Genomic DNA, 22,274 nt, shown 5'->3' with positions numbered 1-22,274 from the left:
TATATTCATTTAATACTCACCATCTTAGCTTATCTTTATAGGATTTTCTCAAATGACCTAAGGAACTTCCATTAGAGATGGCAGTTACTGCAGGAGTGAAATGGAAACTATTCTGTGCACACCTTTGTCTATGGCAGCCCTGAGGGCACCACCAAAAACAGTAAAATGCTTCAGTGTAAAGATATTTAGGCAGATGACGGAAGAAGTTTTATTTCAAGGAGCTGAGAAGGTTAGAGTGTGACTTTTGACGTGTCTAGCAATTTTTTCTTGAATATGGAGTAATCTGGTTGCTCACCTAGCTTATCTCAACTATATTCAGTATTATTTAGAATAGTCTTGAAGATGTAAGATATAAGAAGGTGAAAATATTTCTGATGGCTTCATTTTTTCTTTTTTCTTTTTTTTTTTTTTTTCAAATTAAAGTAGCAACATTCTGTTTTTAAACTGGGAAAATCTAGTGATATGGGAAATGAATTCATCTGGTTTTTTTTCCGACTTTCTATTGGCAAGTGTACACAGAAAGAAAACGTTCAAGAATCTGAAATATTTCAATTATGTGTTGGTAACAGCAAGGTCTCTTAAGCTTTTTTTCTTACTGAAGTAATTTAATATGTAGTTTTCATTGTATGGGCTTCCAAACTATCTTTAGCACTGAAATCTTGTAAATAAGTGCAATTTGCAACCACTGGCCATTTAGGCGAGGAATCTCACAGGTTTCTAACTGCTTTCACAGTGTAGTTTATCATGGGTATTTGCTTGTTCTACTTTTCTTCTTTCCAGTTCTTGACATTCACTTCAAAAGTAAGTATGTGAATTTTAATTAAATAACTTTCAGTCAGCTGGACAGGTTGAAAACAGGAATTTCTCATGAACTTTAACATTGAGGAAAATGTTTTTTATGGTATATTTTGCAATATCCTATATAGTACACATTTTAACAGGAAGTGTTTTTCAGAAGCAGTAGTTCAGGCTTTATAAGTTGAAACTGATGTGAAATTGTTCCTATTTTACAGGTCATTCTTTGATCACTCCATGCACAGTGCACTGCCTCTTGGAATATACTTGGCAACAAAATTCTGGATGTACGTGACATGGTTCTTCTGGTTTTGGAATGATATCCTTTTTTGTATGCAGTATAATAGTATTTTTTCATGTTAGGAGTATGAGGTAATGCCTAGATGATATAGCCTACATATAATGGTAACTAAACTAATCAAAAACTTTAAATTGCTGTCTCCATTAAACATTGCTTTCTGTCCTGATGGTAATTATTTTATTGCTTTAAAAATGTGCGCAATTTAGTTTGCTAAGTAAGTTGCATTCCTTTGGTAAATGACTTTCCTCAAAATTGGCTTACAGTAGTCTGCAAAATTTCCTGTGCTTTACCAGTTTCTTAAGTGAGGGAGATGTAAGCAACTCCATAAAGTATGCTCTAGCTGAGAGGTGACAGGGTGTAATTGCCTGCATTTTTAGACACCACTTTTCTGAAAAGCAGTAGGTAATTTCATGATATGTATCAATTCCAGTGAAATTAGCTTTATAGTTCTTCCTCAAGATTTTGCAAATTCCATTTCATACAAACTTTAGCTACATTTGTTAACTGTATTTCCAGTCTTTGAAGACGTATGTATTAACCGCATAACACTAGATTATAGGTAGTTCATCTTGGCTGTGTCTGTATGTGAACTTTTCATGCTCACAGGGGTAGGAATCAGTTCAGAGTTTACTGAAGATTGTCAGTTATCCACCTTAAGGAATTAGGCTCAATTTCTTAAACAACTTTCTTGGGTATTGTAATTACACTAGAAATTTAATGTTTTATTAAATGTTTAATGCAGTTCTTGTAAATAGTTGAAGTGAGCTTAGTATTTATGATGGATGTTGGCTTGACTTTTCTAGAAACTAGTTTTCATCCTCAAAGGAATTACCATGAAATAGGATAGTAGCAGTGCAACTCTTTTCTCATCCTGTTAATATATTCTCCAGCCTTAGCTAAATACGCCTCACATTTTTGGGCTGAGAACAGAGAGGAGACCCTGCTTCCATGTTGCTTTTGGCTTCTGTGCTAATAGTGTTTGCAAAGGTGTTGGGGTGAACAATAGCAATCCAGTGTGCCTGGAGATGACAGCTATTTCATGTTTAAGGAAACTGTTCTTTTAAAAGCAGGTTTTATGGAATGGATTAAAACTATCTAAATATGTCATGCCTCTAGACTGAAGTTGCTTTTCTGTTCTTTTTGTTAAGAAAATCTGACTTTAACAAATAGTAAAAATACAGGTTTCTAAGGCAGTTACAAAAACTACACCACCTCACTTCTGAATCTCAGCTCTCCATACCACGTGTGTTTTCTTTAGAAACTCATGTTTCCTAATGCTACTACCTGTTTCGGGTTGCAGATACTGAGCTACTGTGAAATGCTTTCTTGTGCTAATATAACATTAGCTTGAACCAAATCTAAGAATGTGTGCAACTTTAAATCAAAGTCCTCAACCATGTTAAAATGGCTGCACAGCCAGCACAACTTGATTATGACCTCAAGCTTGGTGTAGAAAACTGTCCCTTAAGGCTGACAAATTGTGAGATTTTTATCCTGAAGCTCATGTTTTCTACAGATTTGTACAATTTACTTAGATTTTTATTTGTTAGCCGTTCTGATTAAAGGTAACTTGAAGTTGGGGGTGTTTTGTCGTAGAATAACATTCATTGTCTGCTACTATAAGTAGTAACCACAGACAATTAATTGCACTACTAAACTGTGACTTCTGAGTGTCAATAAAATACTGTACTGTTTCTGTAGTTTAAGGTAGGTGCCTCAAAACCTTTGCAACAGTCTTTTTGTACACAGAAGTAGTGGTCTAAAATCTTCAGTTACTAATTGCTTTCATTAGAGCTGACACATTTCTCTGACAAGCAGTTTTAGAGACTAAGTGCTTGAGGCAATCTTCCTTTAATTGGTGATTTTTAATTGGAAGTCTTTCTAATAAGATTCCAAATTCGTTCTTCTTCTGGAAAAATGCCCTGTAGCTTTATTGGAAAAAAGAAATTGCATGCCTGCTCTGTTATTATAGCATGAGGCACAGCATTGTGGTTGGAGAAAGGGTTCTTGTATTTGTACAGCTTTATATGATTACTTACAGCAGACTAGAGTACTCCTTTAGGTTCTGTAATGTTCAAGTGATAAAACCTGTACTTATAGGTTCTACAAATTCTGACCATCTTTTCCTTAGGATAAAAGTTTCAAACAGCTGTCATGAATTGCCTTGCTAGAACTTTATATTATAAATAATATAAAGGTCTTAATTGCTGCAAGTGTTACCTTAATATTTGGGTATTTGGGAAAAATTTTCTTGTAGGTATGTTGAAGGTGTCTAAAAGATCATCTGGTCTTTTGGGTTTAGTCCTAATGAGACAGAAGAGGGCAAGCAAAACAATCTGTCATAAAGAACAAGCAAAACCAAAGATTAGCAGTGTGGGTTTTTGAATTTTAGGGTGGTCACGTGAAAAAATAAGTCTATAAATTCTAAGGCAGTGACGTGTCTTCTAGAAGACCAGTCTTGAAAGTAAATTCAAGCAGTTTAGATGAATCTAGTATACTGAGGTTTTGTAAATGTTTTTATTCTACTGGGTTTTTCTCTCAGTGGCTTCTGAGTCCAGTATATTTGTTAAAATGGAAATTTTATTCTTGCAGGGAGTGGGGAAGTTATGGTTGGTGTATGTATTGATATGTGAGTGTGTTCCTATGCTTCCCTGCCAGTTTTACTGCTATTTTACTGCTTCCCTTTAACTGTATCTTGCCAGTAACAAGGGATAGTTGTGTCTTGCTCTGTCAGTGTATTTTAATCTTCTACTGTTTGCAGTAGAAATCCTCAAAAATCCTACATGTTAAATCACTGTATTTTAATTTAGTTAAAAAAAAAAAAAGATTTAAAAGCACACTTTTAATAACGTGAGAGTAGAATTTCATATTTCATTCTTTTTCATTCCCATTTATAGGTAGAACATTCTCTTGTGTCCTGTAAAAAGTTCAGGGCATGTGTGCCGAGTTCCTATCTCAGTTGTTCATGCAGTCTTTTTGGTTCCAGCTGAACAAATATTGCCTGTTATGTAAGAAGGATCTTATATGGCTCTGTTTTTGTAAGATGTCAGGGTGCAAATGAAGTACGTGGTATAGCTTTTCTGGTATAGCACAGTACTTGCAATGCTGAGATTATGAGATGGTATAAGTCAATTCATAATTTCTTAAATAATTTAACATTTACTTATACTGTATTATCTTTTTTTCAGATACACTTCGTGTATTGGTGCGGTTTAGGTGAAAGAAACTGCTCACTTTTTCAATTAGAGATCATTTTAAACATGGGACGTAAGAGAATTCATGATGATTTTTATGCTTTAACAAAGGTGTTACAACAGCACAGTGTGTTAAAAATGGTAACAAGCCAATTGGTAGGGCTAAGCAGTTAAAAAAAACACCCAACATGCATATTACCCAAATTACCTTCAGGAAAACAGCAAAAAGCCAGTATTGATCTCTTGACAGCTTTCACTGGCTGCAGGTTTTTCTCTGTAGGAGAAAAGGATTTATTACTGGGTTAGTAGATAGTGGAAGGGAGTGTCTTGGCCTATAATGCACATTTTGGCTTGCTTTCAGGCATTTGTATGATGTGTAGCTCTGATAGCAGAAAGCTGCTTGTGCATGGGCCTTTCTAAATAGGCTTCAGTTCAGGATGGAAAATGTGCTCGTAGGGTTTTTACCTCACTCAAAGGCTGTAGGGTGCTTGTTAGGTTTTAGTTTTCTGTTTAATGTTATGGTCTTTTTGGTTCCAAGAGGTTTCCTGTAATAATTTTCAGCTTGTTGAACTTGTTCTAAGCATTAAAGGGTACTGATTAGGACTAAAAATAGGAAGTGTTTCATGGGTGTTTCTGCTTTGTTTCTCACAATGATAAATGCAGAAGCCTCATAAAAGACAGCAGTTGGTGACAGGGCAGAACGTGAATTCCTGCTATATCGTACATTTTGCAGCTGCAAATGAGAATGTTAGGGCAAAACCAAGGCACTCTCTGGAAAACTAATTCCCTACTCTCTAGCTAATGCAAACCTACAAGGGTTTCATGTACATGGAGAGTTTTGAGAGATGTTTGTGCTAGAAGATGCTAAAATGTCTTTAGAAGTAAATGTCATAGAATCATAGAATCGTTAGGGTTGGAAAGGACCTTAAGATCATCTAGTTCCAACCCCCTTGCCATGGGCACCTAATGCTAAATCATATCACCCAAGGCCTCGTCCAACCTGGCCTTGAACACTGCCAGGGATGGAGCATTCACAACCTCCCTGGGCAACCCATTCCAGTGCCTCACCACCCTAACAGGAAAGAATTTCCTTCTTATATCCAACCTAAACTTGCCCTGTTTAAGTTTAAACCCGTTACCCCTTGTCCTGTCACTACAGTCTCTAATGAAGAGTCCCTCCCCAGCATCCCTATAGGCCCCCTTCAGGTACTGGAAGGCTGCTATGAGGTCTCTATGCAGCCTTCTCTTCTCCAGGCTGAACAGCCCCAACTTCCTCAGCCTGTCTTCATACGGGAGGTGCTCCAGTCCCCTGATCATCCTCGTGGCCCTTCTCTGGACTTGTTCCAACAGTTCCATGTCCTTTTTATGTTGAGGAGTGGAACATCTCCCTTATGAGGAAAGACTGAGGGAGCTGGGTCTCTATAGTTTGGAGAAGAGGAGACTGAGGGGTGACCTTATAAGTGTCTATAAATATATAAAGGGGGAGTGTCACGAGGACGGAGCCAGGCTCTACTCAGTGGCAAACAATGATAGGACAAGGGGTAATGGGTACAAACTGGAACACAAGAGGTTCCACTTAAACTTGAGAAGAAACTTCTTCTCAGTGAGGGTGACGGAACACTGGAACAGGCTGCCCAGGGAGGTTGTGGAGTCTCCTTCCCTGGAGACATTCAAAACCCGCCTGGACGCATTCCTGTGTAACATTATCTAGGTGTTCCTGCTCCGGCAGGGGGATTGGACTAGATGATCTTTCGAGGTCCCTTCCAATCTCTAACATACTGTGATACTGTGATACTGTGTGACACCAGAACTGTACACAATACTCCAGGTGAGGTCTCACAAGAGCAGAGTAAAGGGGCAGGATCACCTCCTTCGACCTGCTGGTCACACTCCTTTTGATGCAGCCCAGGTTGGCTTTCTGGGCTCCAAGCGCACACTGAAGCCAGCTCATGTTTAGTTTCTCATCAACCAACCCCAAGTCCTTCTCCGCAGGGCTGCTCTGAATCTTTTCTCTGCCCAACCTGTAGCTGTGCCTGGGATTGCTCCGACCCAGGTGTAGGACCTCACACTTGGCATGGTTAAACCTCATGAGGTTGGCATCAGCCCACCTCACAAGTGTGTCAAGGTCCCTCTGGATGGGGTCCCTCTGGATGGCATTCCTTCCCTCCAGCGTATCAACCGAACCACACAGCTTGGTGTCATCGGCAAACTTGCGGAGGGCGCACTCAATCCCACTGTCCATGTCAGTGACGAAGATGTTGAACAAGACCGGTCCCAACACCGATCCCTGAGGGATACCACTCGTTACTGGTCTCCAGCTGGACATTGAGCCATTGACCACAACTCTTTGCGTGCGGCCATCCAGCCAGTTCTTTATCCACCGAGTGGTCCATCCATCAAATTGATGTCTCTCCAATTTAGAGACAAGGATGTCATGTGGGACAGTGTCGAATACTTTGCCCAGGTCCAGGTAGATGACATCAACTGCTCTACCCCTGTCCATCAGTTCTGTAGCCCCATCATAGAAGGCCACCAAATTGGTCAGGCAGGATTTCCCCTTAGTGAAGCCATGCTGGCTGTCACCAAGCACCTTGTTGTTTATCATGTGCCTTAGCATGCCTTCCAGGAGAATCTGCTCCAAGATTTTGCCAGGCACAGAGGTGAGACTGACTGGTCTGTAGTTCCCCAGGTCATCCATTTTCCCCTTCTTGAAAATGGGGGTTATATTTCCCTTTTTCCAGTCATCGGGAACTTCACCTGACTGCCATGATTTCTCAAATATGATGGCCAGCGGCTTCGCAACTTCATTTGCCCCAGCTCCTTCAGGACCCGCGGATAGATTTTATCAGGACCCATGGACTTGGATTTTTAAGATGGTCTCTAACCAGATCCTCCCCTACAGTGGACCCAGGGTCTTCATTCTCACAGTCCCTGCATCCACCTTCCAAGACTTGGGTGGTGCAGTCGCAGCTTTTGCCAGTGAAGAGTGAGGCAAAGAAGTCATTAAGAACCCCAGCCTTCTCCAAATCCTGTGTAGCCAGTTCTCCCGAGAGCTTCCTGAGGGGGCCTACATTCTCCCTAGTCTGTTTTTTATTTGCTATGTACCTGTAGAATCCCTTCCTGTTATCTTTCACATCCCTAGCCAAGTTTAATTCTAACTGAGCCTTAGCTTTCCTAACCTGCTCCCTAGCTTCTCGGACAACATCCCTGTACTCTTCCCATGCCACCTGTCCTGGCTTCCACATTTTATAAGCCTCTTTTTTCAATTGAATTTTCCTCAGGAGCTCCTTATCCATCCAAGGAGGTCTCCGGGCCCTCCTGCTGCACTTCCTTCTGGTTGGGATGCAACACTCCTGAGCTTGCAGCAGGTGATCCTTGAATATCAACCAACAGTCTTGGGCCCCTCTGCCCTCTAGGGCTGTATCCCTGAAGAGGCCAGAGTCTGCTCTTTTGAAGTCCAGGGCAGCGAGCTTGCTGCACCCTCTTCTCACTGCCCTGAGGATCTCGAATTCAACCATCTCTTGATCGCTGCATCCAAGGCTGCCCTGGAGCGTCACATTTCTAACGAGCCCTTCCCTGTTGGTGAGCACAAGGTGAAGCATGGCCCCTCTCCTTGTCGGCTCCTCTATTACTTGCAGAAGGAAGTTGTCTTCCACACAATGGAGGAACCTCCTGGATTGCTTGTGCCCAGCTGCACCGTCCTTCCAACAGATATCAGGGTGGTTGAAGTCACCCATGAGAACAAGGGCCTGCGAGCATGAGGCTTTTCCTATCTGTCTATGGAATGCTTCATCCGCAGGTTCTCCTTGATCAGGCGGTCTGCCCACCATGTTTCTGTGATGCCTATTATATCATACTCCTGTAGATGTGCACACATCTCTAATTCCTCTTGTTTGTTCCCCATGCTACGGGCATTTGTATAGAGGCATCTGAGCCGAGCTCCAACTGAAGCAGGCTCATTGGCTGGAGCATCTGGGATATCTCTACATTGCTGTAAGCATTTATTACAGGTTCTGGCAACTGACTGGGTGTGTTGGAATGGAATGATGCCCTCCTCCTCCAACACATCTAGTTTAAAGCCTCCTTGACCAGTCTGGCAAGCCTCCTACCAAAACTGCTCTTTCCCTTCTTTATCAGAGCAGCTCCACCAGCCCCCACTAGACCTGGCCTACAAACTTGGGTCCTGTGTTCAAGGCACCCAAACCCCTGACTATGACACCACCCTTTTAACCACTTATTAACCTGGCTAATCCTCCCACCTTTTTTTAGGTCCTCCCCTGTACCCTGGAGAATTGATGAAAAGACCACCTGAGCTCCAGAGCCCCTAGCCACCTCTCCCAGGGCTCTGTAGTCCTTCTTTATGTTCCCCAGGCTACTACTATCCGTGTCCCTAGCACCCACATGTATCACCAGGAGTAGGTAATAGTCCGTGGGACTTCCTGGAGCAGGCAGCCTCTCTGCCACATCCCTGATCCGTGCCCCCGGTAGGCAACACACCTCCCTTGAGACGGGGTCTGGCCGGCAGACGAGTGATTCTGTCCCTTTCAAAGTAGAGTCCCCTACTACTACGGCCTGCCGCTTTTTCCTAGCGGCACCAGTAGAGATCTTCTTTAGCAGTGCATCAGCCGGCTGCTTCTGGCTCGAGTGCGCTTCCTCATTAGTCCCCTGCAGGACAGCAAAGCGGTTCTGCGTGGGGACAGGGGATTTAGGGGGAAGCCCCTTGCTTTTGGTTGTCCTTTTCCTTCTTTTTTTTGTTGTTTTTTTTTTTTGTCACTAATTCCCAGCTTCCCAGGTTAACGGCCTCCTTCTTTCCTTCATGAGCTAGAGTTTGCTGCACAGTTTGGGCCAGGAGCAAGCATTCCTGCTTCCTCTCAGCTTCCTCGACATCTCGCAGTCTATTAACAGCATCCGCAGCTCAGCCACTTGCTGCAGGAGGACCTCCACCAGGGAGCACCGAGTGCAGCCCTGCCCATTGCGCACCCTCCCCTCACCCGACCAGTGCAGGCACTCTCTACACCCCGAGCTCTGCACTGCAGCCTCCCCTCTCGTCGGCTCTGTCTGGGTGCCTACGCTGCCACCGCCGGGGCAGCCAGAGCAGAGCCCCCAGGCGGGGCCCTGATCATACGACGAGTGCTCGCCATCCCGCTCCAACTGCTGCGCAAACTGCCTCGCTGCGCTCCCTGGGGCAGGTTTTTACCCAGTCAGGGCTGGTGCCGCTGCTTCAGGCTCTGCCCCGTGTGAGTCAGCTGCTCGCTCTCGTCAGCTGAGCTGCCGGCTCCTGGGCAGGTCCTGTCGAGGACTTGAGGCTCCCTCGGTGGTTCTTGTCGCTCTGAGTTGGGGCTCCTGAACGCTGATCTCCCCCCCCCGATCCGGTGTTGAAGGCGTCCTCTAGTTACTGCTCATCTATACTTAACTCTACTTTCTCATGTAGTCTCCTGACATCTCCCATCTCCCACAGAAGTACCTTACCTGCCGCCATTTAAACTGTCAGCTTTGCACTCATCAAAACCTGCCATGATAAGAGGAAAGACAAAACTTAGACTCTGTATTTTATGGAGTCAAATGGTGGAAGGGTAAGTTTGGAAAATGCACGGATTCTTTATAACATAAATTGTCCAAATTTTAGTCAGTAAAAAAAAACAACAACCAATTCCAAAGACTTAGGGTTATAAAAATCCTTTTACTGGATAGAAGGTAAGTTGTCTCTCCCCCCCCTCCCCCCATCTTCTTTAACAGTCTAGACATGAGGTGGAGTAATTAGGAAGGGGTCATCCAAATATTTTCAGTTGTACCTTTGTATTGTTTGTAACAGATGTCTGATTAAGGTAACTTTGGGGGGGGGGAAGGTTTCATTCTTGTGGCAAAACCCCCAGTGATACTTCTAATATTCTAAGGAAAATGTAATCTCTCTCTAGCTATGCAAATATGCTGAACCAGTTTATTCTTGGCAGCAGATAATGTTAGAAGAAAAATAGGAAGAAATTAGATTCTAGAAATATTAAAGTCAAAGCTTTTTATCTGTGATGTATCAAAGAGAACTGTGTTTAGGCTATAGTGTAGCTGGTGGAAATTACAAACATACTGGAAATAGGTTGTTAGAGGAAAGAGTAATTAGCCTTTGGTGACTTTAACACTAACATTCTACTATATAAGCTGCGTGATTAAAATTTTAACTTGCCAATATTTTTTTAATTAGAAATTCTCAACCAATTCCTCCCCCCAAGAGAAGGAAAACAAAAATTATTCAGAATAGGATACATTCCACATGAACAATGAGACCTTCTTAGCGTCAGAAGTCAAAAAGAGACTTCACTTGCATTTATTCATGTTTCGGAGTTTTCAGATCACATGGTTAATATAGAAGGGTTTGAGATACTGTTATTCTATAGAAGTGCTGTTTTTTCAGTTAATATTTTCTTGTACCTGTACCATGTGATTTGTTTATAAATGATTTATGTAATTTTTTATTGTTACTTCTTAATGCCTTCAATGAACAATTTTTCAAGAATAGAATAGCATATTGTTGATAAATAGTTGAATATGTTTGCCATATGATGCTTGTTTTTAAGTCTTACATGCAGCATTTTGTAATGCAAGCACACAACATATTGAATAACAGTAGAAGTTCTAATGATTACCAAAGGAGAGAGAAATACTCATTTAAATTGCTCATAATAGAATCTAATTTGTGTGTGCTGTGAGTGATTTATGCCAGAGTAATCAGTGTCCTTTTTGCCTGGATAATGCTGTAGACACTTCTGCCACCACTGCTTTGTCAAATATGGCATCTCCTTGCAGTTGTGACTGACAGCTGACAGGTAGCTTTAGTTAGGTCGGTTAGGGCTTTTGTAGGCTTATCAGAGGATATAATTTTCCACCTTTTATGGAAGAGGCATGTTTGAAGTATTTGTTTTTTTCAACATCATTGCTAAGAAATGTTGTAATTCCTTGAAGAAATGTCATGTGTTGTGAGACTAAGCATGTTATATGGCAAGTCATTCAACACAGGAAATGTATTTTAAAACTAATGGTTATTTTCTGTCTTTATATGGTAACTGATTTTATAAACACTTCCAGAATACTAAATCCTGTGGGTTTGTAAGCATTAGATGTATTAATATGTTAAAAATAACTTCTGTTGGTGTGAAATGTGGGTATTGCCTTACAATATGACCAGTTTTCAGACAGCACCTTTGCTGGAGATAAGTGGTGTTGAGACATGATTGCCATGCAGCAGTGGTTGTTGCAACACAATTCCTTCTATGGCTAGAAGGAGTCCTTTCTGTGATCTAACAGGAATGTCAAGCAACTAAAGATATAGGCAGTCAAATGTCTGTCTTATAAATAGAGCTCTGAAATGTTTATTGTGAAAACAGGAAATACTTTTGAAAAGATAAGTTTCATGGAGTTTATTTAAAAGGGAAAATAATTATAAAAACTGAACTGTCATTATTCATTCTTCAGAAGGATAAGTGCTTTAGAAAAGTCTCATGGGGAATAGCATTTTAAAATGTAAGTTTGCAAGTTTGAGCAATAGAGAATACTGAGTACCAGGCTTGTTCTTGCAGCAGTGCTGAGTTTTATCAGCTTAGAAGACAGTGACTCAAGGGCATCCTTTTGTAAAAATTGATTTATTTCAGAATTATCAGTGGGCATTTTAAAGGTGAAATTTTGGTTTAAACTTTAAATTCCTTGACTTCAAACACATCTCAATTTTTTCTTTATACATCTTCCATTCCTCGCGAATAGCGTTGCACTTTTTTACAATTTTGGAAAATCCTGGAAATCTGATCCAGGAATCATCAAAGCCACGGAAGAACAAAAGAAAAAGGTAAAGCTGTGAGATATGTGAAATTATTCTTCAGCAGCCTTCCACTAGCTGGTCAGAGTAGCTTGCTGTTCAGTGAATGTAATGTCAATAAATTGTTGTACAAAAGAAGGTCTAAAATGTTGAAAAGGCTTGTCTTCCAGCTTTCTCTTTTTGTATTTGAAATATGCTCAAGTGTTACTGGTTCAAAGTTGCATGGCAGTCATTTTGAGTAACAGGATGGACTTTTTATAGGGACATGTAGTGATGGGACAAGAGGTAATGGCTTTAAACTGAAAAAGGATAGATTTAGGTAGGAATTCTTCACTATGAGGGTGGTGAAGCGCTGGCACAGGTTGCCAGAGAAGCTGTGGCTGCCCCATCCATGGCAGTGTTCAAGGCCAGGTTGGATGGGGCTTGGAGCAACCTGGTCTAGTGGAAGGTGTCCCTGCCTATGGCAGGGGGGTTGAAAGTAGGTGATCTTTAAGGTCCCTTCTAACCCAGACCATTCTGTGATTCTATGAAAATAAAATTGCAACTTAAATTTTCAAAATAAAAAGCTTAAAAAGAGGTTGGTTGAAAAGGAAAGTGTGAAGTTTCAGAGTTTTGCCTAATTAAAACAACCCATTATGAGAAAAATGTTAATTTGAGTTTCTAAAATCTTCCCAGACTTCTAAGCACCTCTGAAAGTATTGGACTGACAAAAATTTTGAGACTAAATCAACCGAAACACCTGGCAGTCTGGGGTGGATTTCTGTTTTGGTATTGCTATTAGAGAAAATATGGATGATATCTTTCTAAGATGTTACAATACTGTTATTAGCACTTCTGATTTCTTCTAATTTATGTGCATTGTTCTCAGCATCCACACTGAGCACTGAATATGCAAAAATAAGCAAGCAGCCGAAGCATTTTGTCTGTTTCATTTTGTCAAAGTTTCCTAGAAGCTCATGTCCCACCAAAGGTGAGGTTTGAGCTTCTCCTTCACAGCAATTTGTGAAAACACCTGTGTGGATCGACATCAGACCACTTGGAATTATGGTCTTATGTAGAAATGAAAATATAATGGCCTTTAAAAGGATGGTTGCCATACCTTAAATGATTTTTGTATTCTCCAACAGGTTGTAGCTGAGTTATGTTTTGGCAATGTGCACATTTATTCTGCAAATTCCCTTTCTGTTACTGCAAATTTGCCAAATTCCAAACTAAATTGTCTTCCTTCAACTGAACTGAATTAAATAGTATAGTCAGCAACTGCACTTTGGTTTGGATTCAGCAAATTACTCAAATATGCAACTCATTTTATCTACTTGCTTGAGTAGAGTGTGGTTACAAAAGCCTTGCTGAATTGGATAGGAATTACGAAATGCAGCTTCTTCAGGCAGATGCGTATGGCCAAGAGTGTTTTAGATTTCTTACACTGCAGTTAACCAATCTGTAAAAGTGATCTATTGTCAGGGTTATAAAGCACTGTAGGACATGTGCCTTACCTTTGTGCAGTGTAGTGCTTTTTCATGTTTTCAGAATTTGTCTCCAAATATTTAATGTTCAGTTAGCCTTTACCTTTGGAATAAGCAACCAAAAGAATTCTTTTAATTCCAGTTGGCCAGGTTAAGTATGTTTGGAAATGTGTAGTAATAATGTCAGATGTTTATTCTTCTGACATGTCATGTCCTTTCTTCTGTGTTGCAAAATAACCCAAGTCACTCTTAAAATAAGTAAATAAAGAAAAATTTCTGGTAGTTCAGAAGCATAGAAAATAGACACAAGGTTTACAAAGCACAACGTGTTCTAACTTGACTGCTGCTGGGTCTCTGTATAAGCTCAGCGAGTTGTATTTGGAACTGATTTATCTGCTCTGGTTCAGTTCTGTCCTCCCGAGCTTTGGGATCATACTTGTGGATGATACTGAACTCCAATGTTGAGCATCACGCTAAGTACATTCTCTTGTGTGGCACCCTTTCGTTAATCTGTAGTGTAGTGTATACTCCCACTGAAATCAGAGGAACTATTTATGAAATTGTTCAAATACATTGTATCAATTTTCCAAGGTATCAAAAGGCACACCATCAGCCCTGAAATCACGGTAGATACATCTCATTGTGTGTTTTACTTTCTGTTCATTTGACTTATTTACCAACGTCCCTCTTGTGAGGGAGGCCCTTTAATTTCATGTCCTATGGTGGGGATATTAGAGAAGCAAGGGATGGCAGAGGGAGATAAGAAAGGGATGTAGAGCACTGAAGTTGGCAAGCTGCATGGAAAGGCTTGTGAATGGCAGTGGTTGGTTGGAGAGGTGATACGAAGGGTTGCAGTGGTGGAGGGAAGAACTGGCCCAGTAGCAAATGGAAATACAACCAAGGGTTAAAAATAGTCTAACTTTCAGACCTTACGAGTCTAAGAGAAGTGTTGTTTGTTCCTCATTTACCTGTGATTGCAGGGAAAGCATTAAGACACTGATTTACCCCCAGCCTGTTGACTGTAGCTTTTACTGGTTACTTTTTGTGTTTCCACAAATTTTTCATAACCAATGTAGTATTTTGGAGGAAAAGTTCTACTGCTTCAGTCGAGATACCCACCTGAGTGTCATCATCTAATTAAGGAAGTTATATTTATATTGCTATGATGAGAAACTAGTTGTAAGGGCTGTTCTATTGCTTCTGCAGTTAGAAACCACCTATATGCATATATGTATGGTTTAAAAGGGAGCAATAGATTAATCTATTTGCTTTAAATTATTTATGCTGAGTTAGTTCCTTCTAGTCCAGGGAAGGTTGTTCTGTAAAAGGTGTTTTCAGGATATTTTCCATATGTTGCAAATGTCAAGATGTCATTTAAATCTCACATGGCATGATCTCAGCTGCTGAATTTAAAAATTGTTGGAAACCATTTAATGAATAGTAGGTTCCTTCTATTCCAACAATTAAGTGGGTACTGAAGGAGTGTATAAAATAAGAAAAGCCCCTATCATGTAATGTGAAATTAGAGGCATGCTTTAACTGATACCTTCTTCTGTGTATCACTTGACCCTTGTATAGCATTGTCAGTAAGAGGAGGTTTGGTTTGCATTATCTGTTTTCTTTCTTGAAGCTTCAATATCTGAGGAGAGAGGTGAATATAGATTTAAATCTTTTGATGGGATACCACTGCAAAGAGAGTCTGTTTTTTAGACTGGCAGATCATGCTACCTAGTTTCATTTACATTCCCATTTGGAAATTCAGCTGCATTAATTCTAATAGGTTTAAAAACGGGTTAGGCTGGTGCTAAATACTGTGTGGATGTATCAAAATTAATATAAGCTTGCTTTTTCTCTAATTAAACTTAAATAGACTAGGAATAAGTATAATCTAGAATTAATTGAGAAGTAAATGTGCATATTGGTTTAATAAAGTAGGTTTAACATCCATTTCAGCTGAATTTAAGTTCTTCCAGTGTGGAAAGTACCTGAAATGAAGAGAGTTCACAACCCTGGGTCTGAAAAGCAGCCATTACAATGGCTGTCAGCATTTGTTTATGTGCTAAATTCTAATTTCTTATTTTCCTTTTCCTTTTTGTTTTCTGCAGACAATAGTAGAACTTGCAGAGACAGGAAGTCTGGACCTCAGTATATTCTGCAGTACCTGCTTGGTAGTATATTTTTTTAATCAGTTGCAGCACTGATTTCTGTTATGTTAGGCCAAAATTAGATGTTCCTGTACTGAACACATTTTTGGCCTTAATGCAGTTTCAAAGGCAGTATTTATTTGTAATCTTTCATTTAAGCTGTGTTTTCAATTAATACATCTGTACACAAAAAAAGAACCTACAATAGGAAGAGGAAAACAGTTAATCATTGTGGAAATAACTTGCTGGTGCTGAAATCCAAGAATCCAGTATATGAAAACCACTTTTGTAACTCACAATAAAATTATGTGGTTCCTCTAGTAAATTTTTTTCCCCCCAAAAAATCAAGTGTACGTCTCAGTTTGACAGTAATTGAAGGGGTTCAGTTTTTTAAAGCTTGCCAAATTGAAAGCAAATGCTTTTCTTGGACGAGTTAATACTTAGTTTCACCACAGAAAATTTGAAAGGGAATAATTGCTTAAGGAAAAAAAGTAACCATAGTGAAATGCAATGTGTTTCTTTTATAGAAAGTTTCGCAGAAAGAAACTAGTAAATATAAAATTATCAAGGTTGTCAGTGTTGCACTATAATGCTCTGACCTATGTAGAGCATCAATGATGTTAATGTTCCCAAAATTTAATCTGGAAAATTATGTACTGGTGTGGCACCTTTTATCTTAGAATACTTTTGTATCAGTTCTTTTTTACTGCCATTTTATATTTCTTTCACAACATAAGCTTTTAAAAAAAAGTAAATATCGGGAGTAATTTTGCATTTTAAGTTCCACCAACTTCCACTTGTTGAGTTGTATTCCTGTCTTTAGAAAAAAAGCTGGGAGAGTTTGTTACAACTCATTTATGAAAGATAGTGACAGAATTATGGAACTCAAACTCATTTGTATTTTTCGTTATTGAGAAGCTGAAAGTAAAGTGGTTGCTATCTAAAGTTCAGTAGCTGGAGGAATGGAAAAAAATCCTGTATATGTAACAAGAATAGTGTGAAAATCATTTTGATCTGATTGTATAGATATTTGTGTTAAATAATGTATAGATAAAGCTTAATACCTAAGATTGCTTTAAAAACTAGGATCAGTTTTGAGGGTTTTTTACGGGGTTAACAACAGAAAAATTACATTTACATGGGGGAGGGTCCTATTTAAAATGGCAGTGTTTTGCTTTTCTAAACAAATGTTAATAACCCTTACAGATACGGAAGCCAGTGAGATCCAAACACTGTGGTGTATGCAATCGATGTATAGCAAAGTTTGATCACCACTGCCCGTGGGTGGGTAACTGTGTAGGTGAGTAATATGCTAAAATATGATGTTGTCTGAACAGATAAAGAAGGGAAAAGCTTCTGAAATGGCCCCTGGGTGTTGTCCAGCTTGTATTTGTTCTCATTTCATGGTGAAAGTGATTTGGTTTCTGCCAAAGTCTGAGGAAAACTGTTGAGTACTTTTGGTAGAGGGAAAAATATTTTCAGTATTGAGCTTATTTTTTTTTTCTACATGCAACTCTCTGCGTTATTCTAATTTGTATTGCCTGTTACATACTTATCCTCAAAATTCTTCTGTTTCTAATTCAGTTTTCTACATATACATTTTTATTAATATAAACTCAATTAAAATATGCAAAGCTTAACTGCTTTTTAAAATCTGCAAAAAAAAGCTTGTACTGATTCCACAATGGACTGTTATCCATTGCATAAGATAAATCTTTCATCTTTACCGATAATTTTCAGCAATTTAATGGGAAAGTGTACTTATTCAGAATGTCATGATAATCACAGCTAGATACAGAATGACTTCCTACTGAGATATTCTCCTCTTTTTGACTCCCCAGGTAGTTGCTTATTGTCCCCAGTGATGACAAAAGGAACATATATAGAACAAGAATAAAGTCTCTAAATGCTACTATTCCCTGTCATACATTTTGAGAAACTTACTTGAAAACCATTATTATGCAGGGAGCATTGAATACTTCACAGCTAGGAAATGAGTGCAGCCTGCCTCACTGGTTTATTTTTTTAGGATACAAGCGGAGGTAATGTCAATCTTGGGGAAGAATTAGGACTTGGATTCATTGGCAGCCGACAGCCAATAAATACTTCATTGTGGTCATTCCAAATACATATAATAATAGATAGTCACAGTAATTTGGTCATGTGGTGAAGAGTAAAATAGTCGTGCTGGCATTTGAATTGTAATAGCGCATCACTGAAGTCTCATTGAGATGGACCTGTATCACTCCCTTCTATTTTACATTTCCTATTGATGTTACTGCCTGAGCTACTTTTGATTTATACTTTAGATTTACAATGAAGAACTAAGACATTTTTAATTAAAACAAGCAAGGGGGCATGGGCTCAGGTTTCGGAGAATGGTTAGTGACTGCTTTGCAAGAGTGCAGAGGAGTAAGTACTTGTCAGTGGGACAGAGAATCCAGTATTTTAATCAGTAACAGGAAAAGCATGAAAACCAGACTGGGGGAGTAAAGACCTTAGTGTGTGTGTGTGTAGTAGGAGAGTGAGTAATTGGATTAAGTTAGGTGGAGGAAATCTGTTTTATGAAAAAAAAGTGGTGATGGAAAAGCAGAATCTGTCTACTGGTGGTCCTGTACCGATTGCTTGGGATAACTGGAGGTAAAACTAAACATTAGGACACTTGAAAGTATGCTGGGGAAAAAAGTATTAGAAATCACGCTCTGGGAACAGTGTGAACTGGAGGGAGCAGTGGTGTCAATGACCTTATATGGCTTCTCTGTTGCTCTCAGATTGGTACATGGTGACTCTGAGTATAGGATTACAAACCAGAATCCATTCTTAAAACAGCATTCCTGCTATGTTTGCCAAAAAGAGAAACATGAATCACACTTTTCTGGAATGGTGGAATTTGGAAATATTTTGTGTAGTCTTCCTTTGAATGTGTTAGAAGGATAAGAATTTTGCTAAAGATAGGACTGAGAAATACTCTAACAGTGTGTACAGGCACTAAAATAAATTATTTGGGGATAAAACTTGGCACATATAGAGATTGAGAGAGAATATTTTTACCATTCTGAAGAGGTTGACAAAAAGTACAGACTATTTGAAAAATAAATGCATTGGCAATTGGGGCAAATTATTTTTATCATACCCACAGAATCTTAGTTAAAACTGCAGTGAGCAAGTCTCTAAAGGTGATTGTACTTATCTTTTAAACCAAGTATCAAAATAGCATTATGCTTTTTACTGTTGGTTTTTTGAAAATCAAAAACATTAAACTTGTAGTTACATTGCAAACACAAACTGCAGACTGGCAACAGAAATTTAGTCTTCAAGTAATAGCATGAAAGAAGCTAGACCCAAATTTTAAATTGAGTCATATGGGTTTTGCTGATGTTGTACTGTATTATTGTCCTGATAGCAGTGGCTCAGAAAGTAGGTCTTGTGTGCATGAGAAATTATTTTATGGCTTAGAATAATTATCACTTTTTCCTCCAATCAGGATTCTTCTCCAAGGAGGTAAAAGTAGGAAAAACTAAGAAATCAACAGTCTAAATCATGCACTCTAACTCCATCAATAACATATAATAAAGATAATTATTTTTTTATTACTTATGTATAATATGTGCACAACCATATAAAATAAAGTAGCGACAGTTCTTTCTGCAGAAAATAGTGCTGTGTTTTGTCCAGTCTTATTCAAGATAGAGAAGAAAGGCAGTTTCTCCACCTTCTCTTTCCAATATCTTTTGTTTTTTAAACTGTAACAAAGATTGTGTCTGTCTCTTTTGTGGTTCTGAAGTGCCACATAGATGATTTTGCCAGGTAGAGATGGATTTCCTGTTAAGTATAATTTGGTTTACTATCATTGAAGATGCTGCTGAATGAAGCATCTCATCAGATGCCTCTCATATGGACCTCTAGATCACTGTTCAACTTCCATTTTTCAAAAGACTGTCTTAATGAAACTTAACAATTTTGAAATTTAGAATGCAAATGAAAGTTATACCTTAGGGACATTCCCAGCACTGTTTCTCATATGCTTTAGGTGATTGAAGTTAATGTTACAGCGTATTTTATGTCTGCAGGAACTTGTTTGATTTTCAAGGAAATGTGTTTAGTCTAGCTTGTATTGTATGTGTATTTTTCCTCATCTCTTATTTATATAGTCTTTTAGTTCACTTGCTAAAAGCACTTTATTTTCTGCCTCCAGAGGATGCTCTTGTTTTAGCAGGCAAAACATTTGACATAATGTAGTAAATGCTGTGTTGGTAGATGGTGACAGCCAAATCTTTTGTAGCCCATTATCATCTCTGTGGGTTTAGTTTACAGCCTAGAGCAGTTGGAAAGTTGCAACAGTGGACATATTTTACAAACAGAAGGAAGACTGAATACCTCAGAATTATGATATATTTGCATAAAAGACATCTTTTTAGCTCTATTAGTGTTAAAAATAGATCAGTCTTTCAGTAACTGAATTTTCTTGCGTTTAAATTTTTTCTTAATGAATGGGGTAAAAAACATTCTGCTTATTTTAGCCAGGTTGTCTGTTCAGTTACATGTATTTGTTTTACAAGTTCTATTACATATTTTACTTTTAGCTTCATTGAGCAGCTTTAAAACTAAGCTGTGAGCTCCCTTATCATGAAAGGTTCTATCTTTATTCATATTTTTATTTCTTTTATGAAAGTGAATACTGCAGTCTGATTTTTTTCAATGACATTTTAGAACTATTTATTGATGTGTAATTCCTGGCTGTTCAGGGTTCTGCAACAGCTGTCACCAACATTGTTCTAAATCAGTTATTTTATTAGCTTGTGAAAGGTTACAAATGTAATGCATTTCTGTGAATTGCAGCTATAATGTGACAGAAATTGAAGAAACTAAAACATTGCTTTGTTGTCTGAGAAGTAAAAAAAAAAAGAGAAATCATAAGTAAACCAGCTAATTTCACTGTCTTGAAGTTATATTGGCTTAATATGGGAGAGTAATGTTTCTGTATACAATAAGAAGCAGTAATCTAAGCAACCAATTGAACTTTCTGGTGTAGTGTTATCTGTCTTCTAAAAGTGTACTAATTCAATCCCTGTTTTTGTGCAACTTTAGGGGCAGGGAACCACCGCTATTTTATGGGATACCTGTTCTTCTTGCTTTTTATGATCTGCTGGATGATTTATGGGTGTATCTCTTGTGAGTAAATAAGGGCTTTTTGCCTTTTTAATTTTTTAATTGCCTATAAAGACTTTGTTTATCTCCTGGTATAGATTTTTACATGCATCTGCCTCATCAGAGTTTTGGACATTTTTTTCCTGGAATCGAACCACACACTACTGAGTGACTATATTGGGTGTTTTAAGTTAGAAGAGGATGTTTTTCTTGTCCTAGATTTTTTTTCTTTATCACAGCCAGGTATGTGCATGTGTCATGTATTCAAGGAGTTGAGAAAGGAAGAGAGAGCAAGTAAAGCTGGTTTTGTATTTATTACATTCAAATATGGGCATTCTGTTCATGTGTAGTAAACGTATCTTAACACTTCTGTATGTTTTTTGACACTTTGTTTATTCTCTAGACTGGGGATTCCACTGTGAGACAAGTTATGCAAAAGATGGATTTTGGACCTATGTTACACAGATTGCTACCTGTTCTCCGTGGATGTTCTGGATGTTTCTAAACAGTGTTTTTCACTTCATGTGGGTGGCTGTGTTACTCATGTGTCAGATGTATCAGGTATGGAAGAGCCCTTCTTGTAATGCTGAGTTTTGGGAGTGACATAAGAATATCTAATAGTTCTCTCATTTGAATTTTAATGTGTGTTATGCAGGATCAAGTGTTTAGTCCCTCAGCCACCCTGGAAGAGGCCAGCGTCTGTTGTCTCTGGATATTAGGCATTATTCACTTCTCATTCACTTGTGCCTTTGTGGTGTTGGGGGGGGGGGGGGGGGGGCAAGAGATTTAAAATACCTACCTTCTGCTTTCTGTTCTTAGAATGACAAAAAGGCAACACAGGCCAGAGAAAGGCAATAAATACTAATAGAGGGTAAGATCTGTGAGTTGAGCTTGGAATAGTGCAATACACCATTAGGAGAAAAAGGTGATGACTTCAAAGGGATGCAATAATTTCCTACACTGCTTCAGTGTGATTTGAGATCACATTACTGTACTGTAATCTGACCAAACCCACATTTTTGTTTTTCTTTTTAAGGAAAGACAAGTCATACTGAAAGCCTTTAAGTAAGACATTAATGACAAGTCATACTGACAGACTTTAATGAACCATGACTTAACTGATTTAATCCTTTCAGAGATCCTGGAAATAAAAATAATCCTCTAAAGCTTAGGTACAACTTTTCAGGAAATTTTAAGGTTTATTCTTCTTTCTCTACAACATTCATCATTTGTAACATATATCAATTTCAAAACCTTTTGTGTGCGAGTGATTCAGTCTTTTAGAGGTCTTTTCTGCCCATGACAAATGAGCAGAGAGGTAACTCCATGTCTTTCAGGTGTCTTTAAAGCTGTCTAACCCATCAGACTTTTAGCAGATTAAGCATGTAACTTTCTGGAGAACCTTCTGTCATATTTCATCGTGAT

The 22,274-nt window shown here is 38.9% G+C and overlaps 1 protein-coding gene across 1 annotated transcript in view; it reads left to right on the top strand.

The window, feature by feature from the left end:
- Positions 1–22,274, top strand: part of ZDHHC17 (zinc finger DHHC-type palmitoyltransferase 17) — a 75,220-nt gene that overhangs the window by 46,532 nt on the left and 6,414 nt on the right. Inside the window, exons 10-15 of the mRNA XM_057429549.1 lie at positions 1,014–1,116; positions 11,999–12,121; positions 15,663–15,725; positions 16,908–17,001; positions 20,790–20,873; positions 21,253–21,410. Coding sequence (XP_057285532.1) covers positions 1,014–1,116; positions 11,999–12,121; positions 15,663–15,725; positions 16,908–17,001; positions 20,790–20,873; positions 21,253–21,410 — 625 coding nt within the window. The remainder of the gene's footprint in view (positions 1–1,013; positions 1,117–11,998; positions 12,122–15,662; positions 15,726–16,907; positions 17,002–20,789; positions 20,874–21,252; positions 21,411–22,274) is intronic.

This window comes from Pezoporus wallicus, unplaced genomic scaffold, assembly GCF_028554395.1.
Source record: "Pezoporus wallicus isolate ANWC-B61680 ecotype Strahan unplaced genomic scaffold, APGP_CSIRO_Pwel_v1 contig_5069, whole genome shotgun sequence".
NCBI classification, from domain to species: Eukaryota; Metazoa; Chordata; class Aves; order Psittaciformes; family Psittacidae; genus Pezoporus; species Pezoporus wallicus.
The sequence above is the reverse complement of the archived record's forward strand: the minus strand, read 5'-3'. Positions and strand labels throughout refer to the sequence as shown.